This window comes from Orbicella franksi, chromosome 3, assembly GCF_964199315.1.
Source record: "Orbicella franksi chromosome 3, jaOrbFran1.1, whole genome shotgun sequence".
Classification (NCBI taxonomy): Eukaryota; Metazoa; Cnidaria; class Anthozoa; order Scleractinia; family Merulinidae; genus Orbicella; species Orbicella franksi.
Window position 1 is genome coordinate 22,930,335 of NC_138147.1, and position 24,666 is coordinate 22,955,000.

Genomic DNA, 24,666 nt, shown 5'->3' on the forward strand with positions numbered 1-24,666 from the left:
ATCACCTGAGGGCATTGAATTGCGTTTACTACTGGGTTTAAACGTTGGTACTCGGGTACCCCCATCTGACTGTAAGTCAGAATCCGAGGGGGTCGTCTCTCCCTTCTAGGTCGCGTAGCTCCCTCTAGGTGTTCCTCTGAATCTGAATTGTCACTTTCCTCAGGGGCCATATCAGTCACATCTAGAACGGATGAATTTGGCACTGATGAGTCACCAGTGTCCACTTGTGGGTCCGGTTGGTCCCTAGTATCTGACATAGTGGCACAATCTTCATTATCACAGTGGTCCTGTGGGTCCATAGGAGGGGTGTCTACTTCCGCCGGAAAGGCTATTTCATGGCTGACTGGAGAGGACAGTGTGTTCATCTCATACTCATCATCGGAACTCTCTCCAATGTCTTCAGGCTGAGGTGGCACTCTAGGTCTTAGTTGGGTGGTCTTGGATGATGCTCTCGTTGGTTTAGGCAGTGGTAAAGCATCACAAGGAAGTAGCAAGTTACGGTGTAATACTCGTTGTTTCCCACGGCCAAGTTCTGGCTTTACTCGATAGACTGGACTATCAGATATGCGTTCCTCAACTACATAAATTTGCTCTTCCCAGTGTGAACGGAGCTTTCCAGGTCCTCCCCTTTCTGAAAGGTTTCTAACAAGTACGCGGTCGCCGGGGAGTGGGACTGCTGCGGAAGCCTTCTTGTCGTAATACACTTTACTCCTGGCTGACGATTTCTGGGTGTTCCTAGATGCTAGGTCGTAGGCCCGTCTCATATCTGCTTGCCACGTCTTTACATAGTCCTGGTAATCACCCTGTTGAAGGTCGTTGTCTAGGTCAAACAGCAAATCAACTGGTAGTCGTGGGGAACGGCCAAACATCAGGTAAAATGGCGAGAACCCAGTCGTTTCGTGTCTTGTGCAGTTGTACGCATGTATAAGCTTGTTTAAGGAATCTTTCCAGTTCGATTTCTTTTCCTCCGGGAGGGTCCTTAGCATCGAGAGTAACGTTCGGTTCATGCGTTCTACCTGGCCATTGTCCTGTGGGTGGTATGGAGTGGTTCGCGAGCTGGCAACTCCACTGAGACGTTCTAGGTTGTGGAACAATTTGTTTTCAAACTCACCACCTTGGTCGTGATGTATTCGTGCTGGGAAACCGAACCTTGGGATAAACTCATTGTAGATCTTCTCAGCAGCAGTGCGGGCCGTCTTGTTGCGCGTTGCATAGGCTTGGGCATATTTGGTAAAGTTATCAACAATCAGCAGTACATATTCATATCCACCTTTGCTCTTGTCCAGATGCAGAAAATCAATGGAAACTACTTCAAAGGGTGCTGATGTCATCAGGTGCATCATAGGTGCTTTCGTGACTGTGTTTGGTTTCTTCTGTTTGATGCATCTGCAACGTTGTGTCACAAAATACTCTATGTCACGGTACATATGTGGCCAGTAGAAGCGGGACCTTGCAAGTTCTGCGACTCTCTCCACTCCAAGGTGTCCCATCTCTGTGTGTAGTTCTTTAAGTACCACTGGGATGAAGTTGTGTGGCAGAACTAATTGTATCTTAGAGCTTGTTCTTCGTCGCAGGATACCATGTTCATCAACTTCCAGTTTCTTCCATTCTCTCATAAGGTTGGTAACTCCATGGGGTTCATTCTTCAGTTGGCCACCACCCGGTTTGATCCCGTGTGTCTTGTAGTAAAGCACGCGGCATATAGCACTATCCGAGTGCTGTGCCTCCTTGATTTCACTAGGGCTGAAGGGTTTTAGATTCAGATCCTTTAATGTCGGTTCAGGAGTTGTAAAGTCTGCGGCAATTGCCGTAACCCATGGGATTGTGCCTTTTGCCTGTTCCCTAACTGCTTCCACGGTTGCTTCAAGGACATCTTTGGGTACTTCCTCTGTACAATCGCTCATATACTTGTCTATGTCCAATGGGATTCTTGACAGAACATCCGCGTCAACATTAGTCTTGCCCGGTCGGTACTTGATTGTAAAGTTATAATCCGCTAACTCGGCCACCCACCGATGCCCCGTGGCATTCAACTTTGCTGATGACATCACATACGTTAACGGGTTATTGTCAGTGAAAACAGCGAAGGATGGAGCATAGAATAAGTAATCCCTGAATTTGTCAGTAATTGCCCACCTTAGGGCCAAGAATTCTAACTTTCCTGAGTGCAAGTGGTAGTTCCGTTCCGCGGGCGTCAATGTCCTTGAGCCATAGCCAACAACTCTCAATTTCCCCCCTTGTTCTTGGTAGAGCACCGCCCCAAGTCCTTCGCTTGAGGCATCCGTGTGCAGTACAAATGGTCGTTCAAAGTCAGGGTAAGCCATTACCCCTGGCTGCATAAGAAGTTCAATTAGGAAGTTTAATCGCTCTTGGTGTCTTTCATTCCACGGGATTTTGTGATTTGATGACGATTGTCCTTTCGATGTCGGCAACTTCCACTTGGGGTGCTCTTTCTGTCCTTTAGCTCTGCTGGGCTGGTCACTGCATTCTTTAACTGAAAGTAGGTCATAAAGGGGTTTGGCTAATCTGGAGAAGTCGCGAATATATTGGCGGTAATAGCTTATGAAACCCAGGAGTTTGCGCAATTCACCAACAGTTCTTGGTTTAGTTTCCTTAAGGGCTGCCACTGCTGCAACGTCTGCTGAGTCCATCGTGTAGCCATCTGCTGAGACTATTCTGCCTAAGTAACGAACACGGGGCTTAAACAACTCACATTTCTTTGGCTTCAGCTTGATACCATACTCCTGCAAACGTTTAAGTACCTTTCGCACATTGTCTACATGTTCAGAAAATGTTCTACTGTACACCAGGACATCATCAAGATATGGAATACATATTTCATCGCGGAGACCTTCTAGGCATTTCTCCATGTACCTCTGGTAAGCTGCCGGTGCATTTTTAAGGCCAAAAGGAATCCGGTTCCACTGGTATAAACCCCAGGGGGTGATGAACGCTGTTAGATGTCGGTGTTCTTCTGCTACGAATCCTTGATGATATGCCTTTCCTTGGTCTAACACTGAAAAGTAAGTGTTCCCACTGAGACTATTCAGGATGTCTTGGATGCGAGGGATGGGCTGGCGGTCATCCTCAGTTTTGCTGTTTAACTGCCTATAGTCAACACATAGTCTCAGACTGCCGTCTTTTTTTCTCACACACACCACTGGGGAAGAGTAGGGTGACTTTGAGTTGCTTATCCAACCACGATTGATCATATCCTGCAAGTGTGACTTTACCTCTTCGTACAAGGGCTTTGGAATTGAATTGTATGTTTTTTGTACTGGGACGTCATCTCTCAGGTTGATTTCCAATTTCAAATGTTCGGCACATCCAATGTCACCATCATCTATAGCGAAGGCCCCGGATTCTTCCCTCAACATCTCCTCGACAATCACCCGTTGCTCACTTGACAAATGGCTCAAGTCAACTGGGGGAGTCCACTTTGCTTTACTTTGTTCGGGCTGACTTGGCTCCCACTCATAACTGGTTGCCTCACTCCAAGTTTCACCTTCCTCTTTCTCTTGTTTCTGTTCAGCTTCGACTGGCAGTGGCGTGACGGACTGCACTAACTGTATAGTGCCCAGTTCTGTCCGCCTACGTAAGGTCATCTCTCGTTCGGTGTTGTTGCATACTGGAACATACATTCGGCTCGAAGACCTCGGGGAGATTCGGTGGAGACAGCCCTGAACTTCTAGCCCCTCAGGCCACGCCCCTTCCTCTTTGGGCTCAAACACAACAGGCAAATCTTCTTCTAATAGTCCAAAGTGTACCTGACATTTGACTCTCACAGTCTCTCCTGGTGGGACACGTATGTCTTGTCTGCCGACTCTGAGCATACCGGTGTCAGCTTCATCATCCATACTTTGGATGAAATTAACCAGCGCTCTTGCTTCGCCCTCTTTCACAGATGGGAACGAGTCATTCACTATTCGGGGCAATAGGCTGGTTGTGTTGGGGCTACTACTCCCCTTAATGACCTCTTCAATGACATTAAAGCCGATGATGGGATACTCCTGATTATCTTCACTTCCTATTAGTATGGGTACTGTCAATGGCTCCGAGTACCCGTCCTCCCCAACCAACTGGAACTCTACCTCAATCCAGCCATCATATGCGATTTTTGTACCGTTCACGGCCTGGAGATTTAATCCATCTTCCCCCAATAACTCGCTTATGTCTCTTACTGGCTCGTTTGGTAGGTTAATTTCTTTCCAATGTTTGGACACAACACAAACTTGAGCTCCGGTATCCCACAGGGCATCCACCTTTTCCCCTTGAATCAAGCAGGAAACCACACATTTTCTTCCCACTAATTTGGTGAGTTTAGAGCGTTGTCTCGGGGTTAGGTGGGAACTGAACGACGTTTTCAATGTTTCAACACTTGCCATTTCCCTCAGTTCAACTTCGCTAATGGCTTGACATAGTTTCTTATGCTTCTCCCAATGTTCCCTTTGACAAACTTTTGAACAATAGTGGCTAGTATGGCACTGTGAACACCGCAAGTATTGATGTGCCCAATCCTCCCTCTTTCCACAGTTCATGCATTGTTGGGACTGCTCGTGAATCGGGGGGGCTGCTCCTTGTCCCGTGGGGGCAACCCTTGTCTGTTTCCCTGGGGGCTTGCTGAGTTATAGCCCCTTCGGCTTGACCTTAGGCATTGGTAACTGAAGTGGCCGACATCACCACAGTTGAAACAATGGTTGCAACGGAAACCCCTTCCTTGTCTTTCACAATTCCAGCACCCTCTAGGGCGAACCCTCCCTTGCTCTACAGGGTTGTACTGTGGGTGAGGGCTAGCGCGGCTTTGTTGTTCCATGCCCGCCCGGATAGCAGCCAATTCCGCTTTCAACTCTCTAACTTCAGTAAGAAGGTTAACTTTTGGTGGCTTTTCTGGGGTTTTACCTTCAACTGAGGCATGGCTGTCGTCATGGGTGGCCAATTGAGCAACAAGCTGTGTGGGGGTTCGGTTTGTGAGCTGGTCATGACGGGAACCAAGCTTCTGCATTCTTTCTGTTTCATTACTAACTGCTGCATTCAATTTCTCAAAAAGTTCTTCATCTTCCACTTGGGTGTTTTGCAGGCATGGTTTTATCTCCATTTTAATGTTATCATTCCGTAACCCAGTTAATAATGAATGCAGAAACATGCACTGTACCAGCTTTGGGTCATACTTCAAATCAGATCCTGCTTCTTGAGATGCAAACAGTACTTTCTGCTTTAGATCAAGGAGGCGAACAAGAAAGTCCTGAGGGGTCTCCCCAGCTTCCTGTACTGCCGAACTGAGCAGCTGATACATTTCCGTAGCCCCCCTTTCTTGGTAATGTGACCGGAGTATTTTACGTAATCTGGCAAAATCTAGATCGGGCTTACCTTCCAAGTAGCTCCTCAATCTAAGGCCTGGATTGATGGCTCGAATAACGGCCTCGACAATTTCTTCTTCTTTATAGCCCCGTTTCAATCCAGCGTTAATTTGGTGAGCAAGACTGGTAAAGCTCAAGCGATCTTTCTGACGTGAATCTCCAATCTGTCCCGATATTTTAAATTCCTTCCTGAACGGTGGAATCGCTGTGGTTTCTTTAGGCGTAACTGCATTTGTGCTTGACTTGACAGCAGACTTCTGATCCACATGTTCTGTTTTCACACGACCCTCTTGTTCACTCTTCGCGTCCTTCGTTGCCGGTTTCTTTTCTTTAATTGTTTCTCTGAGATTCGTTAGTGCTTCAGTTCCGAGTTCTTCGGCGTCTAAATATTTCGTTAGGATTTGTATTAACGCCAGACGTCCCGTATCCGTCTCTTTAACTTCGATATGTAGCCCCGCACAGATTTCTCGAAGACTCGCTTCGCTAAGCTGACAAATTGCTGTTCTCACCTCTATCTGAATCTCTTCGACGACTTCTATAGACATTTCGATGGTTTCTTTGTCACGTTGGGGTCACCAAATGTTACACTCTACTCAATCTCGCACAGGAACTACTACAAAACTACAATGACAACACGTTTTCTCATCGATCCTCGTTTTGTTTTCATTCTCTCCAACGCGTGGGATTTTCGATCCCATAATAATAAGTAACCTGGGGCTGGGCCCAGTCCCTCACGTTCTACTTGTAACAAACACAGTGTGCTGTAAAATGATTCCAGTCAACGCAGTGTGTTGTTATATGAATCCAGTTAACACAGTGTGCTGTAAAATGATTCCAGTTAACACAGTGTGCTGTAAAATGATTCCAGTCAACACAGTGTGTTGTTATATGAATCCAGTTAACACAGTGTGCTGTAAAATGATTCCAGTTAACACAGTGTGTTGTTATATGAATCCAGTTAACACAGTGTGTTGTTATGTGAATCCAGTTAACACAGTGTGTTGTTATATGAATCCAGTTAACACAGTGTGTTGTTATATGAATCCAGTCAACACAGTGTGCTGTAAAATGATTCCAGTTAACACAGTGTGTTGTTATGTGAATCCAGTTAACACAGTGTGTTGTTATATGAATCCAGTCAACACAGTGTGCTGTAAAATGATTCCAGTTAACACAGTGTGTTGTTATGTGAATCCAGTTAACACAGTGTGTTGTTATGTGAATCCAGTTAACACAGTGTGCTGTAAAATGATTCCAGTTAACACAGTGTGTTGTTATGTGAATCCAGTGAACACAGTGTGTTGTTATATGAATCCAGTTAACACAGTGTGTTGTTATGTGAATACAGCTAACACAGTGTGCTGTAAAATGATTCCAGTTAACACAGTGTGTTGTTATGTGAATCCAGTTAACACAGTGTGCTGTAAAATGATTCCAGTTAACACAGTGTGTTGTTATGTGAATCCAGTTAACACAGTGTGTTGTTATATGAATCCAGTCAACACAGTGTGCTGTAAAATGATTCCAGTTAACACAGTGTGCTGTAAAATGATTCCAGTTAACACAGTGTGTTGTTATGTGAATACAGTTAACACAGTGTGTTGTTATTTGAATCCAGTTAACACAGTGTGTTGTTATGTGAATCCAGTTAACACAGTGTGTTGTTATGTGAATCCAGTTAACACAGTGTGTTGTTATATGAATCCAGTTAACAGAGTGTGTTGTTATATGAATCCAGTTAACACAGTGTGTTGTTATGTGAATCCAGTCAACACAGTGTGTTGTTATGTGAATCCAGTTAACACAGTGTGCTGTAAAATGATTCCAGTTAACACAGTGTGTTGTTATATGAATCCAGTTAACAGAGTGTGTTGTTATGTGAATCCAGTTAACACAGTGTGTTGTTATGTGAATCCAGTTAACACAGTGTGTTGTAAAATGATTCCAGTTAACACAGTGTGTTGTTATGTGAATCCAGTTAACACAGTGTGCTGTTATGTGAATCCAGTTAACACAGTGTGCTGTTATGTGAATCCAGTTAACACAGTGTGTTGTTATATGAATCCAGTTAACACAGTGTGTTGTTATATGAATCCAGTCAACACAGTGTGTTGTTATGTGAATCCAGTGAACACAGTGTGTTGTTATGTGAATCCAGTTAACACAGTGTGTTGTTATGTGAATCCAGTTAACACAGTGTGTTGTTATATGAATCCAGTTAACACAGTGTGTTGTTATGTGAATCCAGTTAACACAGTGTGTTGTTATGTGAATCCAGTTAACACAGTGTGCTGTAAAATGATTCCAGTCAACGCAGTGTGTTATTATATGAATCCAGTTAACAGAGTGTGTTGTTATATGAATCCAGTTAACACAGTGTGTTGTTATGTGAATCCAGTTAACACAGTGTGCTGTAAAATGATTCCAGTTAACACAGTGTGCTGTAAAATGATTCCAGTCAACAGAGTGTGTTGTTATGTGAATACAGTTAACACAGTGTGCTGTAAAATGATTCCAGTTAACACAGTGTGTTGTTATGTGAATCCAGTTAACACAGTGTGTTGTTATGTGAATCCAGTTAACACAGTGTGCTGTAAAATGATTCCAGTTAACACAGTGTGTTGTTATATGAATCCAGTTAACACAGTGTGTTGTTATATGAATCCAGTTAACACAGTGTGTTGTTATGTGAATCCAGTTAACACAGTGTGCTGTAAAATGATTCCAGTAAACACAGTGTGCTGTAAAATGATTCCAGTCAACAGAGTGTGTTGTTATGTGAATACAGTTAACACAGTGTGCTGTAAAATGATTCCAGTTAACACAGTGTGCTGTAAAATGATTCCAGTTAACAGAGTGTGTTGTTATGTGAATACAAGAAAGTGAAGAATGATCATCGCAGTTAATTTTCCAATTTAAGCAATTGGAAAGAAGAAGCCTGAAAAAAATCAGGGCTTCAACGGGATTCGAACCCGTGACCTCCGCGATACCGGTGCGATGCTCTACCAACTGAGCTATGAAGCCACACATTGGGAGCGAGGTCAATTAATCGAGTTCATATCTTCCCGTGAGGAGTGAAATGATGTGAAGTTTATATGAAATAATTCATATATGAACTGCGGTTGTGGATGAAAGTGAAGAATGATCATCGCAGTTAATTTTCCAATTTAAGCAATGTGTGGCTTCATAGTTCAGTTGGTAGAGCATCGCACCGGTATCGCGGAGGTCACGGGTTCGAATCCCGTTGAAGCCCTGATTTTTTTCAGGCTTCTTCTTTCCAATTGCTTAAATTGGAAAATTAACTGCGATGATCATTCTTCACTTTCATCCACAACCGCAGTTCATATATGAATTATTTCATATAAACTTCACATCATTTCACTCCTCACGGGAAGATATGAACTCGATTAATTGACCTCGCTCCCAATGTGTGGCTTCATAGCTCAGTTGGTAGAGCATCGCACCGGTATCGCGGAGGTCACGGGTTCGAATCCCGTTGAAGCCCTGATTTTTTTCAGGCTTCTTCTTTCCAATTGCTTAAATTGGAAAATTAACTGCGATGATCATTCTTCACTTTCATCCACAACCGCAGTTCATATATGAATTATTTCATATAAACTTCACATTATGTGAATACAGTTAACACAGTGTGCTATAAAATGATTCCAGTTAACACAGTGTGCTGTAAAATGATTCCAGTCAACAGAGTGTGTTGTTATGTGAATACAGTTAACACAGTGTCTTGCAAACTGACTCCAGTTAACACAGTGTGCCGTTAAATGAATGTATCTTGCTCTGTTTGCTGTAAGACGTATCCAGTTATCCCACTGCTGTAAAATGAATCCAGTAACCAATCAAAGTGGCTATGAGCCACTCAACTTGAAAAATGGATCGTTTGTGAACAGTGGCAGTTTTGATGCCACTGACTTGGGGTTTTGTACGGGTCCCCAAATGATCCCAGGAACGCAAATGATCCCGGACCGCAAATGATCCCCAAATTGGACCGCAAATGATTCCGACCCGGAAATGGTCCCCGATAGGGACCGCAAATGATCCCGACTAAAAAATAACGAATGGCGTGGATGGTAGGATGGTGTGGATAAGGAATTGGCGTACGGGAATACCGATGTTTTTATTAAAGCCATCTTATAATTATAATCAAGAGAAAATGAGGCTTACAACTTGCTTTTTTTGCATACTTTCGGCTAAATTTTGTTGCTAACTACGATGTTATGAATATTACCACTCAATCATCAAAACGCGACTTGGCTTACATTTCTTTGCAATTCTCAGTAAAAATTATGATCAGTGCAACATACGCTACATATCCTCCTTTGCTAAATATTGATATGTCGGTGTTATAGTTAAATCACATTTTATCAGCAGTTAACGCCACTCGTCTAAAGTTTTAAACTAAAATCTAACCATGAAGCAACTGTTAAGGAAGACGCTGTCACCTGAGTAGACCCACAAGCCTATCGCTTCATCACAGATCTGTAAAGCACCTAGTGTATAGCACTGGAAATTAGAATAAATTTATTTTGTTATTTTTCCTTGGTCGTGTTTTGGCGTTAATTCCTCGGAAATGACTACTTGAATACTCTAAGAAGCCAAAATTCTAAGCTATAGTTATGAAGTTCAGCTTCATGACCAAGCAAGGCCAAGGCTTGCACTTCGTTTTGACAAGTTAGCTGTTTGATAGATGCTTGATACTATCGCCACCGGGATTTCGAGAATGTTTACAAGTATGTGTTTTTCTAAGAATTCTAATTCAATAGATCGTCTTTACGTGACGTGTTTTTATCCTCATCAGGCATAAGAGGCGGTATATTTATATCTGTTTACAATTAGCGTGCTTCGTTTGGAAACCAGAGCATTCTGAATTTCAGGGTTGTGGAGGTTGCGTGACACAAGGCTACGATCGAGTTTGTTGAAAAATATATACTTCTCATGATTTTGAGCCTTTTTGGAAGTTAGAGCATTAGGAAAAGTGCTTATGTAAATGCTTGTTTGTTTAATGCTGATAATCAGTCGCCTGGAAACCCAAAGTAAGTTCTAGATGTTTTACACTATATTCCGGCTGCCATATTGGTGTACCACGGGGACCAACATGGCGTTTTCTTACTGACCTTACTGGGCTCTGTAAATTTCTGAGAAACATTTACGACGAATTTCTGAAATTTGGGGAAACGCACAGGCCTAAAACTTGGAGAAGTGTCTTATTTAGTTATCTTCTATAGCGTACATCCAATGTCTTAGCTTTTTCCATTGGTTGGTTTTCGATTTATTATTTTTTTTATTGCGTGACAGTGAAAACGATCTCAACCGTACGAAGAACAATACAGCAACTGTGGAATATTTTTTTGTAAAATGATAAAACATGATTTTAGGTCATAATTTTTGCATATGTTCCCACCTTCCTCTGATATAAATCCATGCCATTCCTTATTTTTTGATCGGGATCATTTGCGGTCCAATATGGGGATCATTTCCAGTACGGGATCATTTGCTGTTCAATTTGGGGATCATTTGCCGTCCGGGATCATTTGCGGTCCTGGGATCATTTGCGGACCCGTACAGTTTTAATCCGTAGGCTAAGTTAAAGTTAAAGCCCACTGGCGTTGTTAAGAAATAGCGCAAAACGCAACAGTAAGAGAGTGCACGAGGAGATGTGATGGTAGATGCGGATTCGATCACAAAAAAGTGTAACAGGAATCGACGGAAGGAAGGATGGAGTAAAACTCGCATCCATGCCTACAACTTGGATTGTCCAAGTTAAAAATGACTGTGGAGCGGTTGGACTGAAAGACATACTTTGAGTACTTTGTCGTATTTAGTATTTATTGGTTTTTTTCTGGTTTAACTAACAGTATTTTGTACACCAAACTATCAGCTATTGAATTTCTAGCTTTCTAACTGATTTTTAGAACATTATGGTTATCAGGACAGAAACTTGTTTAAGAATTTTGCTTGGCAATTGCAAGTGATAACTTTTTCCCTCAAGACAATGCGCACAGTTCATGCCTAAAATGAGTAGAACTCATCCTACAGAACATGAGTGATATCCTGTCTAGTGGTACTACTAATACAAGCACTCTGACTCGACTGGATGGTAAAACAAAAGCACGCACAGATAAAACTTGTCCGGACAGTGTACCCGGAAAATCTGCAGTAAAAAATTAGTCATCGAAAATTACGTGCTACAGCAAATGTGATCATCTGTTGATTCCTGCCCTTTTAAAGGCCTCCAAGCCACATTTCAGCAAAATACTTTTTAACAAAATGTCTCTAAACCAATGGAAGTAATTAAATTTAATGATATTTGTACTATATAATGGCAGACCATCAAAACTTGACGGGAAGAAAACATTTCCTTAAATATTCGGAATTGGCAAAGAATTGGTTGTCCAGAAATAAAATTTTATTACTAAGTAAATACAGCTTTAATAAGCAATAGGTTCGATATGGCCTCAAAAGGTAGCGGGCAACCTTTTATCAAGAAGCAAGGGCCAAAGGGAAGGTCTTCCATTATATTCAAGAAGACACGAGTTCGTGTATAAAGTTAATTATATGCAAGGTATCACACCATCTCAGGCTTGTCGACACCATTGTCCTGGTTTGATATTTCTACCTTCACCCTTTCTTTTTTTTGCTTGGATTTAGACCTCCATACATTCCACGAGCCCCTCTTTCTTATACACAAACAAATCACTAACAAAAGCAAAGCAAGTAATAACACACAGCCCACCAAGATGCCAATGATTGTGATAATTGTTGGTTTCTCCTCTTCCTTAACTTCCGCCTCTACGATTCTGTTTTTTATCACAATTTCAAGATTAAAAATATGATAATTTGTTTTCTCTCTTTTCGTTAGTGTACATTCTGCCGTCACATTCACCTGCATGTTCCCTGATTCTGTGGCCGTTGAAGACTTCACTATCAGTTGCCCCGACATTCTTTCATTTTGTTTAAGGGTGACTGTCTTCGGAGTGACGTGACATGTCAGGGAAGCTGGACTTGAAACCTAAAGAAAGTACAAGTTATGAAACATCTGATAAAATTATGTTCAAAATCACAGTTACTTGTATAACTCATAGACGTGCATCCAGTCATGAGCTATGAGCTATAGATTGTAATTGCCCATTTTTAACTCTGCCGATAAATTCATGCATCCAGCATTCTCGGTAAACATGCTCCAAAGGTAACTATATTTATGTCATTTTTTTAAGTCGTTTTCGTGGAAGTTTAACTGAAAGTGTTTTCTAGACATAATTCTTAGCCGAAACTAATTCGCGGGTGGTCCATCTCGGCCGTTCATTGTTGAAACCAATCAGAATTCTCCTTCTCATAATGGACCAATTGTTATTTAACATTATTTGACGTGCTGTAGAGCTCAAAATCGCTGGTGGTGGTGGTAGCAGTAGTAGTCAAGACTTTCCCGTAGTGGTTGTGCTATTACCAACTAAGATAAAGAGATATCGAATGGAAGCTGTATGTTTAGAGGATGGTGTGAAATGCTACTTTTACAGCTACATCAAACACGCGTTTAGGTACTGAATTCCTCGAGCAAGGCGTACGACAAGAAATCGGTAAATATTATATCATCTGTCTAGGAGATACTGGAGGGTTAGACGTTATTGCTGCGTTTGAGTTGCACATGCAATATAATTATACATACAATGCACTGAGTCGGCCCGTAGAAACTCCATGGTTCATTTTGCTACCACATCAAAAGATTCAAGAAGTTATTTGCTGCAAAACTGTGAGACATAGTTACCGAAAGATTTCCTTTCTGTCTGACAATGTTTCAAGGCAATTGAACCTATCTTTTTTTCTTAAATTTTTTTTATTTTTATTGGAAGATCCATGTGCTTTACAATACTAACGTTACCTACAATGCTAACATTATTTACATCATTAACATTACTTACAATAGTAATATATATATTTTTAACATTAATTACCACATAGCATGTATTACCTTACAAATACAAAATACTAGCCTTAAAAGCTTACAATTTACAACACAGTACTAACATCGACTTATCACCTGATACAGTACTAGTTTATGATTATCGCTAACAAAATGCTATTTTACTTACTTAAAGAGCATCATATTTCTCGCTTACAACCATTATTTACTACGTATGACATTAACTACTTACAAGACGTTGCATAAAATTACTGTTATATTACTTACAGTACGTTATAAATCATACTTCCACGAATCACTTGCACCAGGTGGTAACATAATGACTGTAGCGCGGTTATCATTACATTCTCTAAAGCAACACGCACGCACGCAGACAGTACAGATACACGACTAAAGCAAAGCGGCCCACGTTTCTTTAAATTGATCAAGTTCTTTGTTTTTAACAGCCAAAGTGCGAAGGATACAGAGTTTGTCTTTTAGGCGCAAAAGAAAGCCATCAAAGTCTAAGGAGCCAACGCGTATGCTTGAAGCGAAAATATGATATTTTGCAATTATTAGAGAGTAGTAGAGGGCTATGGAGTTAATTGAGCTACGGTTATGATGCCAGCCATATAAGATTACTTTTTCTGATAGAACTATATGTTGGTGAAAATTTATCTGCCACCAGCGGGTAAAAAGGTCCCAAAATTTCTTGGACTCGCAGCATGTGATCAGTAAGTGAGGCAATGACTGGCTTTCTAAATTACATAAAGGGCAATTATCGAGGTCCGTCAAACCGGCGCGAAAGAAACTGGATTGCGTAGGTAAGATGCCGTGGATGATTTTAAGTTGAAACATGAGTTTTGCTTCCTTTAAGATACGAAATGGGAGCAAGTAAACATTATGAATGCTCTCATTAGTAAAACCGTGATTTAGAATTTTGGGTTCTACTGTCGGTGATAGGTATCTTTTTTTCAAGTAGTTTTGAGTATGCTAATTTTGTGGAGAAATGTTGTGTAGGTGTTGCGGCTCTAGGTGTTAAACTGTTGGCGGAGGTGGCGGTACTGCGGAGAGATGATTTCCAAGTTTTTGGAATTGCATTTATGAGGCCATAGTACACTGCAAACGGGCATTTTACACGAAATTTTTCTATAAGCCCTGTTAGAGACAAAAAATTAAAGTCTGCGTTGAGCAGATCTTGGATGTAGATGATGCCTTTGTTGTACCATTCGTTAATAAAGATTGTCTTTCCGTCCAGCCGGATGTTGCGATTATTCCAGACTATTTGATCGTTTACGGGTATTTTTTTGCTGTTAATTGGAAACTTGAATTCTTGCCTATAACAAAGAACCGTGCGGTAGAATTCAGGGAGTTGTTCTAAGTTGAGCGTCTTTACGTCGTAGTCGCAATTAATCAGGAAATCAACACCACCGAACTGTCTGACTGCGTAGTTTAGGATGGTTTTCCACGACGCATCACCACCTTCTATAATGCGTTTGATCCAAGCTATTTTCAAAGCGCGCTCCATGATTTCGCAATCAATCATTTTCAAGCCACCGCGTTTCTTTTCTGCGATAATGGTTTTTTCTTAATTCTGGGGGTTTTGCCTTCCCAAATAAAACTAAAAATAATTTTGTTAATACTGTCTATAAGCGGCTTCGAGATTGTCAAAAGCGAGGTGCTGTATACAAGTTTGGCTAGACCTAGTGTTTTGACGATGTTTATCCTGCCAATGAGAGTGAGGTTTCTTCTTTTCCAGCTGTGTAGCGTTTGTTCTAGAGTGTACACCTTTTCTTCGAAATTTAGCTTATTAGCAAGTACAGGGTCGTACGAGAAGTGAACACCCAGGGCGTAAATTGAGTTTTGGGGGCATTTGAAACCAAAGGGTTTTTCATTGCAGTTTCTCCAAGAACCTAGCCACATTGCTTCAGTTTTATGCTTGTTAATTTCTAGGCCCCTGATATTCTTAAAATTGTTTAAGAGCTTCAGTAACTGCGAAACGGAATCGAGATCACGCACCAGTACCGTGGTGTCGTCTGCATACTGCGCAATTTTTATTTCTTTCTGGCCCACCTGGATACCTCTAATGTTTGGATCATTTTGTAGTGCACTAGGGAGAAGCTCAATTCCAATAACGAAGAGTAGACCCGACAAAGGACAACCTTGTCTGACACCTCTTTCTAAAAGAAAAAATTCACATGCGTGCCCATTGTGCAAAACGCAACTAGAGGCATTGTTGTAAATGACGTCAAACCAATTTAGGATGTCAGAACCGAAATTAAACCTTTGTAACGCAGCTTTTAAGTAGTCCCATTTAACTGTGTCAAACGCTTTTCGGAAGTCTAAGAAAATGGCAATACCCGGTATCTCCTCTTGCTTAGTGTGAAACATAGCGTCTTGAATTAGCCGAACATTCTCGCCTATGAAACGGCCTTTGATATAACCGGTTTGATTAGGGTTGATTTTTGGAAGGATTTTTCTAACCTTTTCGCAATTGATTTTGTCAAAATTTTATAATCGATATTAAGTAACGAGATGGGTCTGAGATTTTCAAGCAGGCTTTTATCCTTGTTTTTCTTGGGAATTAACAATATGATCCCGCGCCTTTGGCTAATAGAAAGAATCCCCGTTTTGAAGGCGTAGTTGAAGCTACCGATTATATCGGTGCTGATTTCTGACCAAAAAAAATTGTAAAACTCCGCAGAAAGGCCATCAGTGCCGTTGCTTTACAATTTTTAAATTCTTTTAGAGCTCTTAGGCATTCATCTTCGGAGACTATGCCTTCACATGATAATTTTTCTTCTTCGTTTCAAGAGGTAATGTTTTCAGTCTCAAAAAAGGTTGGTTTGGACCGCGTGTGGGTTTCAGACTTCTGTGATTTGTAAAGTGTTTCGTAGAACTTTTTTTCCTCCATAAGAATTTCAAATTGGTTGGACGTATACTCACTATCATTTATCTTTAACTTTGTTACAGTTTTTCTGCAATGATTCCGTGAATCATTGTAGAAATGATTCTTGAAAGTGAACAAGTGTTCTGTAGACAATTCAGCTCAGTTCTCAGAAGTTGAACCTGAAACCTATTAAACATAATTTACAGTTGGATTAAAATTTAATTTGTTCATCTACGCGCTTTTCACGGACTAAGATGACAAATGAAGAAGGGTGATCCGGTTTCAAAGCCGAGACTGGAAAAGTAAGGCCCCATTAGGGGGTTTCTGAGAATCCCACATTCCGCTAATTTTTGACCTAAATGTCCCTTATCCATTAATTCCACTTGCAGAAAGTAACGATTTTCTCAAAGACAGATTCAACGAACAGAGACGCTCTGTCGACAAAAGTAACATTAAATCCAAACCCACCACTGTTGCCGAACATTTTCATTCTCATCCTAATCACTGCTAAGCTGACATGCAACTAATCCCACTTGAACTTTTCCTTTCCTCACGTGATTCAATCAGAAAAGCCAGAGAGTCCTTTTTGAGTTATTTTTTTGTAAAAAAAATACCTCTTAGTCGGCGCGTCGGGTATGTTATGGACGGGTCAATGGGTGAGTGAGTGAGTGAGTGAGTGAGTGAGTGAGTGAGTGAGTGAGTGAGTGAGTGAGTGAGTGAGTGAGTGAGTGAGTGAGAGATGTATGTATGTCACACCAATCAGACTGGACCTACTATGAACAGCCAATCAAATTTCTTGTTGTAAAGGTAAATGGTACGTGAGAAACACAAGGTATGTATAAACACAAGGACTTTGGTAATTGAAAAATAAAGAGTGACGTGTATGTTGCCGGTTTGTGATTTTTAGTCCGGTTTGGAGGGGAGTGTGACAGTTACATACGTACATTGGGCTGTTTTAGAGTACATAATTTTCAGTGTAATGGTGGCTAGTTATGAACGAGAGGAGTCTTGAGTTTTGAAGCAGTTCATGAGTAGTAGGCAAATGGCACGAGATATTTTTATTTTTAATTACAAAGGGTAACTTGATACTTTTGTTTTTCACAAGGAGTTAATTCAATTAGAGGTCACGAATCGTCGGTTCTAGTTCTTAGGACATGTTTTAGAGGAGACGAGACTATTTAGATTTGAAGCAGTTCTAACGTTTACAATAGTAAGTGCAGGTAACGATTGTTTTGTTCTTATTGCATGCAAATATGACGAGATATTTTTATTTTTTAGTTACAAGGGTGATTTGACACTCTTGTTTTTCACAAAGTAGTAAATTCAATTAGAGCTGACGAATCGTCGTCACTTGTTCCCACGAGATGTTTGCTATTTTTAGTTACAAATGGTAACTCGACACTTTTGTTTTTCATATGGGAGTAAATTCAACAAGAAGATCTGTTAGATCTTAAAACCGCGCTTTTAAAATTTAACTATTTTCTTAGCACTACAGTTGCAACGCAGTGTACATTCGAAAGTAATCCTTGATGATTCATTGATTACTGTAGACATCACATCACTTGATCAACACAGACTGTACTATTGCACCATCAGTCGTAGCCCTTGCGAAATCTCCGATGACGTAATAGTGTTAATCTGGAACTTTCTTTGGGATATGTATGGGCATGAAGATACGAACACTATTAACAACAGCTTTCTTTCTTAAAAGTCAAGTTTAAATTTAATATTTTCCTTGAGTAAAGGGCTAGCAAAGAAGTCACACGAGTCACATAATTCAAGAATTGCGTTATCGACGGCTATCTTTAGTACGGTGGTTATTTCCCTACCAATGACGTAATCATTGCATGTCCTGACATGTTCTTTGCTTGGCTTGCAAATATTTCATTTTCCTTCCGATCTATGAACTCGTTGCGATGAAAGAGCCAAAGAATTTACTTCATTTGCCTAAAACCACAAGAAATACTCGCAAACTTGCAAATAAATTAATGACCGTCGCTTCTGGCGAAATAAACTTCCAAAGTAAACACGATCTTATTAGTCACGTAGCGAAAGTGAAAGCTGCAACGTCAACGCATTCCATGGCTGACGTAATACCTTTTTTTAGCGTATTTATTATTCCCTTTGAATCCAACGCTTCGATAAAACCAAAAGAAAATATATTTTACCCACAACAAAGGAAACAATATCCGTAAAATTATCTGTGTATTAATGTTTTAACAGCTTCTGGCAGAAAAAACATCACACGTTGTGTGACTCGGAATTTGGCCGAGCGGAGGTCTGCGTCTGGTCACCGACAAAAAAAAACTAGAAGATCTGTCAGATCTTATAACCGCGCTTTTAAAATTTAACTGTTTTCTTAGTACTACAGTCGCAACGCAGTGCATATTCCAAAGCAATCTTTGATGATTCATTGATTACTGTAGACATCACAGCACTTGATCAACACAAACTCTATTATCGCACCATCAGTCGTAGCCGTTGTGACATCTCCGATGACGTAATAGTCTTAATCTGGAACTTTCTTCGGGATATGTATGGGCATGAAGATACGAACACTATTACAAACCGCTATCTTTCTTTAAAGTCACAATTAAATTTAATTGTTTTTTTCCCTTGAGTTAAGGGTTAGCAAAGAAGTCACACGAGTCACATAATTCAAGAATTGTGTTATCTACGGCTATTTTTAGTACGGTGGTTATTTCCCTATCAATGACGTAATCTTTGCACGTTCTGACACGTTCTTTGCTTGGCTTGCAAATATTTAATTTTCCTTCCGATCTATGAACTCGCTGCGATGAAACAGTCAAAGGATTTACTTCATTTGCCTAAAACCGCAAGAAATACTCGCAAAATTACAAATAAATTAATGACCGTCGCTTCTGCCGAAATAAACTTGCAAAGTAAACACGATCTTATTAGTCACGTAGCGAAAGTGAAAGCTGCAACGTCAGCGCATTCCATGGCTGACGTAATACCTTTTTTCAGCGTATTTATTATTCCCTTTGAATCCAACGCCTTGATAAAACGAAAAGAAAATATATTTCACCCACAAAAAAGAAAACAATATCCGTAAAATTGTCCGTGTATTAATGTTTTAACAGCTTCTGGCGGAAAAACATCACACGTTGCGTGACTCAAAGTTTGGCCGAGCGGGGGTCTGCGTCTGGTCACCGACAAAAAAACAAGAAGATCTGTTAGATCTTAAGACCGCGCTTTTAAAATTTAACTATTTTCTTAGCACTACAGTTGCAACGCAGTGTACATTCGAAAGTAATCCTTGATGATTCATTGATTACTGTAGACATCACATCACTTGATCAACACAGACTGTACTATTGCACCATCAGTCGTAGCCCTTGCGAAATCTCCGATGACGTAATAGTGTTAATCTGGAACTTTCTTTGGGATATGTATGGGCATGAAGATACGAACACTATTAACAACAGCTTTCTTTCTTAAAAGTCAAGTTTAAATTTAATATTTTCCTTGAGTAAAGGGCTAGCAAAGAAGTCACACGAGTCACATAATTCAAGAATTGCGTTATCGACAGCTATCTTTAGTACGGTGGTTATTTCCCTACCAATGACGTAATCATTGCATGTCCTGACATGTTCTTTGCTTGGCTTGCAAATATTTCATTTTCCTTCCGATCTATGAACTCGCTGCGATGAAAGAGCCAAAGAATTTACTTCATTTGCCTAAAACCACAAGAAATACTCGCAAACTTGCAAATAAATTAATGACCGTCGCTTCTGGCGAAATAAACTTCCAAAGTAAACACGATCTTATTAGTCACGTAGCGAAAGTGAAAGCTGCAACGTTAACGCATTCCATGGCTGACGTAATACCTTTTTTTAGCGTATTTATTAATCCCTTTGAATCCAACGCTTCGATAAAACCAAAAGAAAATATATTTTACCCACAACAAAGGAAACAATATCCGTAAAATTATCCGTGTATTGATGTTTTAACAGCTTCTGGCGGAAAAAACATCACACGTTGCGTGACTCGGAATTTGGTCGAGCGGAGGTCTGCGTCTGGTCACCGACAAAAAAAAAAAAATAAACCACGGGTAAACCTAGAACCGCGCTCGGCCCATGGCCGCGCGGTTAAAAAAATAATAAACCACGGGTAAACCTAGAACCGCGCTCGGCCCATGGCCGCGCGGTTAATAAATAAACCACGGGTATACCTACAACCGCGCTCGGCCCATGGCCGCGCGGTTAATTAGAGCTTACAAGTTATCGGCTATTGTTCCCAGGATATTAAACAAAAAAAAAAAGCTTTCCTTTCTAGAGTGTTTTTACGTCTCTGCAGTAGCAGTTTAATATTTTTATTTGATGGGCATTTTATGACATTCTTTTCAGTCCGATATTTTTAAAGGTAAAAAGTATGAAAACTGTTCAAATGTTCTTTGAAGACTGTGTGGCACCAAGTTAAAGTGCAATTTAATTAAATCAGACTTTCAGCGTGTCAGAGAGGTTTTTTTTCTCTTTCTTTAAATTTTCGGCGAAGTAGTGTTGTTGCGTTGTGTTGTGTAAAAAGAGTAAACTTACTACTCGTATAAAATGCGAAAAGTTCTATTAACTTGAGTATTTTTGAGCAAAAATTCCTCTTGGGGGCTGGAAGGGCTCCCGAGGGGGTACTCCCAGAAAAATTGGTTGGGGGTGTGCGGCCCGCTTCCCAAAACCCTTACCCTATTTATGACCAAAATCTGCGATATTCCTTACCCTATTTATGACCTGACCAAATATTCGAAACCCTATTTACGACCTGACCCTCAAATCAAAACCCTGTTTCAGAACTGCGTTATAATTAGCTCCCTAGTTCAAACCAATGTTAAATTACCGTAAACATATGAATTTGTGAAGGGCTTTTGTTGATTTTCTTTTCGATAATGATGAAAAAGTGGCTTCTTCTTAAAGCATACCCATATCAAGGCTAGAGTGCAAAAACCGTACCCTATTTATGACCAAAATGGCCAAAATCAGCTAAAATCGATACCCTATTTATGACCAAAACGGCTGAAAAACCATACCCTTCGGGGCCGCACAGACCTATATAGCCCATATAGAGGAGTCTCCCCCCTCCCCCGGGGGAAGGGCTACGTCATCGGTGAGTGAGGGAGTTATGCATGTGCGCGTGTCAGACTAATCACAGTGTGGGTTGTATCAAAAAACGAATAAAATTGCCTGTTAGAAAATAAGATGGTATCTACATTAATCTGGAGACGTGTCAGATTACTGTAGTTTGTTCGGTCAAACATTTTATGGCTTACTATTTAGTTATCTTACCATTACCGATGTAACATCGTATGTACATCATAAACTCCCAGTTTCTTTCTTGCTGTACATCGCAACCAAAAAAAACTTGTCAAATCAACCAAATCATTACTGTAAACAGTTCCACGAATGCTCCTATCTCCGAGACTTATAGCTCACAAAAAAATAACTCTTACACGCCTTGCGTGCCTATGTTTAAACTCGTGGATACGTGAAGCGTAGAAACGTGTTTGTTGCGGGGAATCCGATATGCAAATGTGCCACTCACTCACTCAGGTGTACACACTGTTCGTTATTAGTGAGCTTAAGATCCGACGACGGTTGACACATGCAACGGCAAGCGGAAGTAAAATTACTGCCAGAATTACTTCCGGCTGCCGTCGTTGTGACGTTTCGCGCCGTAGAGGCCATGTCTGCGACGTGAAAGAGGCCATTTTGCTGTTGCGTCTAAAACGTGAGTAAACTTTATCAAAATAGCATCATTTAAACTTATTTTACTAACTAAATTAACTAAATTAGTTCGAAATTTTGACAGTTTGTTCTTTTTAAAGAAAGACTGTGAAATATCTGAGCAAAATAAAAGAGTTGAGCAAGAAAATATGACTCCGAAAATTTTGACCGTCGTTCGTTTTCCTTTCAGTGAGAAAGCCATGGAAAAGAAAGCAACCCAGTAAGTTTTGCTATTGTCCTATTTCTTGGTTTATTTCTAAAAAAAAAAGGTCATTAGAGTTGTTCCGACAGAAGTGAAGTTCGCTATATTTTTCCACGTCTCTTTTCTCGCGCCAAACAAGCAGGCTCATCGTGAGTTATCAGTAAGGCTTTTTCGGGCAAATTACCTTCGTTGATTAGGTGTTTATTAATGTTTATTGCAAAATATATTTATCATGAGTTGACGAATTTAGGCTTGGGTTATGCCTCGTTGCATTTATAAAAACAATAGACTTCCCTGATTTGCTATGGAAAGTTCTGAACTCATAATTGATCTTCACTGAATCAAAACATTTCGAAGTGGTTAAATTATAATTAAACTTAAGCATACTCGCGAATATTTAATGTACAGTAAAGTACCGAATACGAGAAACTAATTTTTAAGAACCTGTTGGGCTAAGATTTTCATTTTGACTTATTTACATGAATGTCAATGTTACCCTATGAAAATATTCTAATCAGGTAATTATTATGGAGATAATACAAATTTCTTCTAGCAAGAACAAATTTTTTCTTGAAGAAAATATGAACCCACATAACCTTATTTGACAGTAAACATCAATCATGAGAACCTGTAAGGTTAACTTTAAGAACAGATGACAGGTTCTTGAATGGGGCTTTAGCTGTATTTTTTAAAACATCCATGTTTTATTTTCTCAAAATGTAGATCTAACATGGAGTGGACAGAAGATCATGACCGCTCTCTCTGTCAAGAAATTCTGGCTTTAGGACCCCTCCAAGCTAAAAAGGGCAGTATTGCAAGAGGGAAAATTTGGGATCAGATTGCCAGTAATCTTAACTTCTTGGAAATTCCAACATTTAAAGTTACCAAGCGCTCGGTGAGAGAGCGTTACACACTACTCATTGAAAAATTAAAGAAAAAGTTAAAAGAAGAGGAGAAAGCCAGTGGCATTGAGACTGACATGAATGGTGTTGAGAGAGCATTGGAAGAAATACTAGAAAAGGAAGCTGATGCTGAAAACACCCTGGCAACTGACAGGAAAAGAGTGGATAATGTCAAAGCTGTTGAGATGAGGAATAAAGCAATGGAGAGCATCCGTTCGACACAGAAAAGGAAGCAGGGTGATGAAGACAAGGATGCAGAGAATGCACCCAAGCCAAAAATCACAAGAAGGAGTGGTGGGGACACAGTGGCAAACCTACGTGAGAAGAATGATATGGTTCAGAAATGGAAAGTAGAAGAATTGGAATTGCACAAGCAGCACCTTGAAGTTGAGAGTAGAAAGCAAGATGAGTTTCAAAAGCAACAGCCAGCAATGATGCAAATGATGGCCCAGCAGCAGCAAAAATTTCAAATGTTTACTGCCATGCAACAACAGCAAACACAAGTCATTTTGAAGCTTTTAGAAAAACAAACTAAGTAAAAGATCATATAGTTGAATGCAGCTGTAAAGGTTTCACCTTGAGTTGTTTAAGTTCAAGGATTTTAGACCTTGTTTCTGTATGATTAAAGAAGTTTTATAGGTTGGGGGTGGGGTGGGAGTTGTCAGGACAATTTTAAGCTTTTCATTGTATTTTTTCGGGATGACCCTCTCCCCTGCTCTACCCTGGTATGCTTATACCCCTGGGGGACTCCCTTATGAAACAGACAGGGCTGATCGTTGGAAATTTTGAAATAAACCCCTAAAGAAGATTAGTTTAAGCGAGGCTCAGGCTTCTTGTGACCCTTTAAAGATACCAAAATTACTAAAAATATGCTTTTTTCTCTTTCTGCAATTAACCCTAAACGAGACCCTAACAACTTAAACATTGGGTTTTGCTGAAATATCCTAAGCGAGACCAAGCATTCAATATCTCTTAGCTCAGGTGGCTAAATGATGATGTAGACTTTGTTCGAGTTCTGTCATTTGACTTTAGTAAAGCTTTTGACACTGTCTCTCACAAAATTGTCTGCGAAAAGTTGAAGGCTACTAATCTTAATTCATATATCATCAACTGGATTATCAGCTTCCTTGGCAACCGCAAACAAAGGGTCATTGTGGATGGAAAGATTACTGATTATGTTGATATTAACAGAGGAGTGCCACAGGGTACAGTCCTTGGGCCACTTTTATTCTCTCTGATGGTGAACGATGTAAAGCTAGTTGATTCAAACAACGGGATCTCGAAATATGCTGATGATATCACTATTAGTGTACCTGTCAGAAGGAACTCTGACACGGCGCTCGTAGAAGTTAAGAACCTTGAGAGCTGGGCAGCCAACAATAGGATGTCTTTAAATTTGTCAAAAACGTGGGAAATGCTACTGCGTAGTAGAACTACTCAGCCTGCTCCTCCTCCAGTGCCTGGGATTGAGCGGAAAGAGTGGCTGAAACTTCTGTGAATTACCTTCCATGAAGATCCTTGTAATTGGGATCTTCATGTTGACAGTTTACTTTCTAGAGCTGCTAGACGACTATATATTCTTAGGGTATGCAAATATTATGGGTACACTAAAGATCAGCTTAGTAAACTCTTCGACTCTTTAATAATGTCATTATTTCTGTATGGATT

The 24,666-nt window shown here is 40.4% G+C and overlaps 2 protein-coding genes and 2 pseudogenes across 3 annotated transcripts in view; 3 read left to right on the forward strand and 1 right to left on the reverse strand.

Annotated features, from left to right (window-relative positions):
- The window catches only part of LOC145482722 (ATP-dependent DNA helicase Q1-like), a 361,760-nt gene that overhangs the window by 308,176 nt on the left and 28,918 nt on the right, over positions 1-24,666 (forward strand). The window lies entirely within an intron of this gene.
- Positions 10,118-24,666, reverse strand: part of LOC145482658 (von Willebrand factor A domain-containing protein 7-like) — an 82,281-nt pseudogene continuing 67,732 nt past the window's right edge. Inside the window, exon 11 of the transcript XR_014048791.1 lies at positions 10,118-12,381. The product of XR_014048791.1 is annotated as a von Willebrand factor A domain-containing protein 7-like (transcript). The remainder of the gene's footprint in view (positions 12,382-24,666) is intronic.
- LOC145481687 (uncharacterized) lies at positions 22,774-23,537 on the forward strand. Its single transcript, XM_081460208.1, has one exon. The coding sequence runs from the start codon at positions 22,827-22,829 to the stop codon at positions 23,535-23,537; it is 711 nt and encodes a 236-aa protein (XP_081316334.1). The 5' UTR covers positions 22,774-22,826.
- The window catches only part of LOC145481686 (uncharacterized), a 1,778-nt pseudogene continuing 671 nt past the window's right edge, over positions 23,560-24,666 (forward strand).

Coding starts and splice junctions, on each gene's coding strand:
- LOC145481687 (XM_081460208.1), top strand. CDS start 22,827: ATGGAGTGGACAGAAGATCATGACCGCTCTCTCTGTCAAGAAATTCTG.